The sequence below is a fragment of the Volvox carteri genome (assembly GCF_000143455.1).
Source record: "Volvox carteri f. nagariensis unplaced genomic scaffold VOLCAscaffold_1, whole genome shotgun sequence".
NCBI classification, from domain to species: Eukaryota; Viridiplantae; Chlorophyta; class Chlorophyceae; order Chlamydomonadales; family Volvocaceae; genus Volvox; species Volvox carteri.
The window spans coordinates 2,404,494-2,406,581 of record NW_003307545.1 but is presented as its reverse complement, the minus strand read 5'-3'; the positions used below and the strand labels follow the sequence as shown (position 1 = coordinate 2,406,581).

The 2,088-nt window shown below is 49.9% G+C and overlaps 1 protein-coding gene across 1 annotated transcript; it reads left to right on the top strand.

The window, feature by feature from the left end:
- VOLCADRAFT_86069 (uncharacterized protein) lies at positions 1-927 on the top strand (the record flags this gene model as incomplete). Its single annotated transcript, XM_002946075.1, has 2 exons — positions 1-403; positions 890-927. The coding sequence occupies 2 exons, from the start codon at positions 1-3 to the stop codon at positions 925-927; spliced, it is 441 nt and encodes a 146-aa protein (XP_002946121.1).
- Positions 928-2,088: the final 1,161 nt, after the last annotated feature.

The window sequence follows — 2,088 nt, the reverse complement described above, 5'->3', positions numbered from 1 at the left end:
ATGGTTGCAGGTCCGCTCAACCTTGCTTTGAACAAGCAGGTGTACGCATCCAGCTATTACTCAGACACAACAGGTCCAACACTCGCTGTCAATGGTGACAAGACCTCCATTTTCCAGAGCGGTTTCAATGATACCACACCTTGGCTCTCGATCGACCTTGGGGCAATTTACAGCGTTAGCAAGATCGTCATCTACAACCGCCAAGATTGTTGCGGCTCCAGGCTCTACAATGCAGAGGTCCGTGTCGGCGTTGTCCCCATCTCCGCGCTGGCAGATGGATGGCGAATTCCTGAGAACACTTTGGTTTGGACGCTTGGTGGTGCTGGCACCACTGGAGCCGTGTATACAATCAAACTTTCCCCGCCGTATGAGGGCCGCTGGGTAACACTCCAAAACAAAGGAGGTGCGTGTGCTTGTGTGAATAGAAATGGCGATACCGGCGGCATCATCATTAGTTTGGTACCATACGGCTGTAAACTTTTTGATCGTCGAAAGGTCGTACCCAGCTAGTATAATATATAGAATGGACGGTCCCTATCTAATAATATACCAGGGCACGATTTATAGACGATCAAAAATTTTAGCTAGTAGCTAAGTGCATACCAGCAGCGAGGCAGGCGCAAGTGTAGAACATCGTCCAAACGTAGTTGCGTGCATGCTTCTGAAAATCCGTAGCCATCCCCTGCCTTTACTTTCGTCGTCACCCCATTCACCCGCAAAGCATGCATGCATGCTTGTGGTACATACATACATGCATGCAATAAATAAGTACACGCTGTCGACTATAAATATCTGATGGATCTGATGACCCCTCCTGCCAAATGATTTAAACTGCGCAAGCGGGTGCACTATGCGCTTCACACATGTAATGCACTGCTGCATGCCGCAGGTGACTTCCTTCACATCACGGAGATGGAGGTCTACTAGAGTAGTACCCTCGTAATGGACGGGTTTCACGCTTGGCTGGGTTGGCCGAGTTGGGCAGATTACAACTAGCTAATGATAACGTTTGTACTGCTATCGATATACCGATATCGGTAACAACACCAGGGCTTCGTTGATGGCTGTGCGGGGAAGTTAATGCAAGCAACTCGCCAGCAGCAGCAGCAGCAACAGCGGCAGGCGCTGTATGTTTAGCTGCATAAGAAGCATTGCTGTGCTCCATCATATTTGTCGCTCCGTTATTCCAGGCATATTTTACTAGGCTGGCGTATGAAAGACCAGACAGAGCTAGGAAGTCCCACGAAGAGACTTCTCTTCGAATTTCGAAATTAAATGTTCTGCATGGACACATCAATTGAATGCTTCGGGGCTCTATCAATTGATCATCCGGGCATGTATACATAGACCTGTGACGCGTACGGTGATAGCCGAACACCAATCACCTGGTTGGTAAGGATCCATATCTGTAGATGTATGCAATTGTCAAAATAGCCACGCAACAACATGATGGAGTGCGTCATATGTGTGCGAGGACAGTGTCTGCGGCTGCTTCATAATGCTATCCCTACCACATAGACTTGCCCGGTTATCGGGCAATTGTGGCCGTTAATGGGGTACGCGGAGACCGGTTACCAGGTGGATGGTTACCGGGGGTCGTTAATGGGGGTGGTTACGATTGGGTTACCAGGTTGATCGTTACTGGGCAGTAACCGGGGCTGGTTACCGGTTTGAAGACTATCGTTTTTCGCATTAATTCACAGCAGCAAGGACAGCCCTCTATGGCCGGTACTCAGCTCAGTGTCTTTTTTTAAAGTAATATATTCCTTAAAAGTAATAAACAGGCCATTTTGGCGTTTGGAAAAAAGGAATTAACTGAGGCCGATCCTCAAAGCCCTCAGCACTCCTCCTCTGGCGATCTAAGTGATGCCCAGCACTGTGCTGCGTAAGCATGATGCTGCGTTTGCGGCGGTCCTGGATGATGTCCATGCCGAGGTAGTAGCGCGCCTCTCCAAGGTCTCGTACTGCGAAGCAACCAGCTATGGCCGCCTTGGCGGCCGCGACCAATTGCAGGTTGTGTGCCGCCACCAGCATGTCGTCAACGTGCACGAGCACATAGATTGAGCCGTCGGACCCGCGCTGACGAAT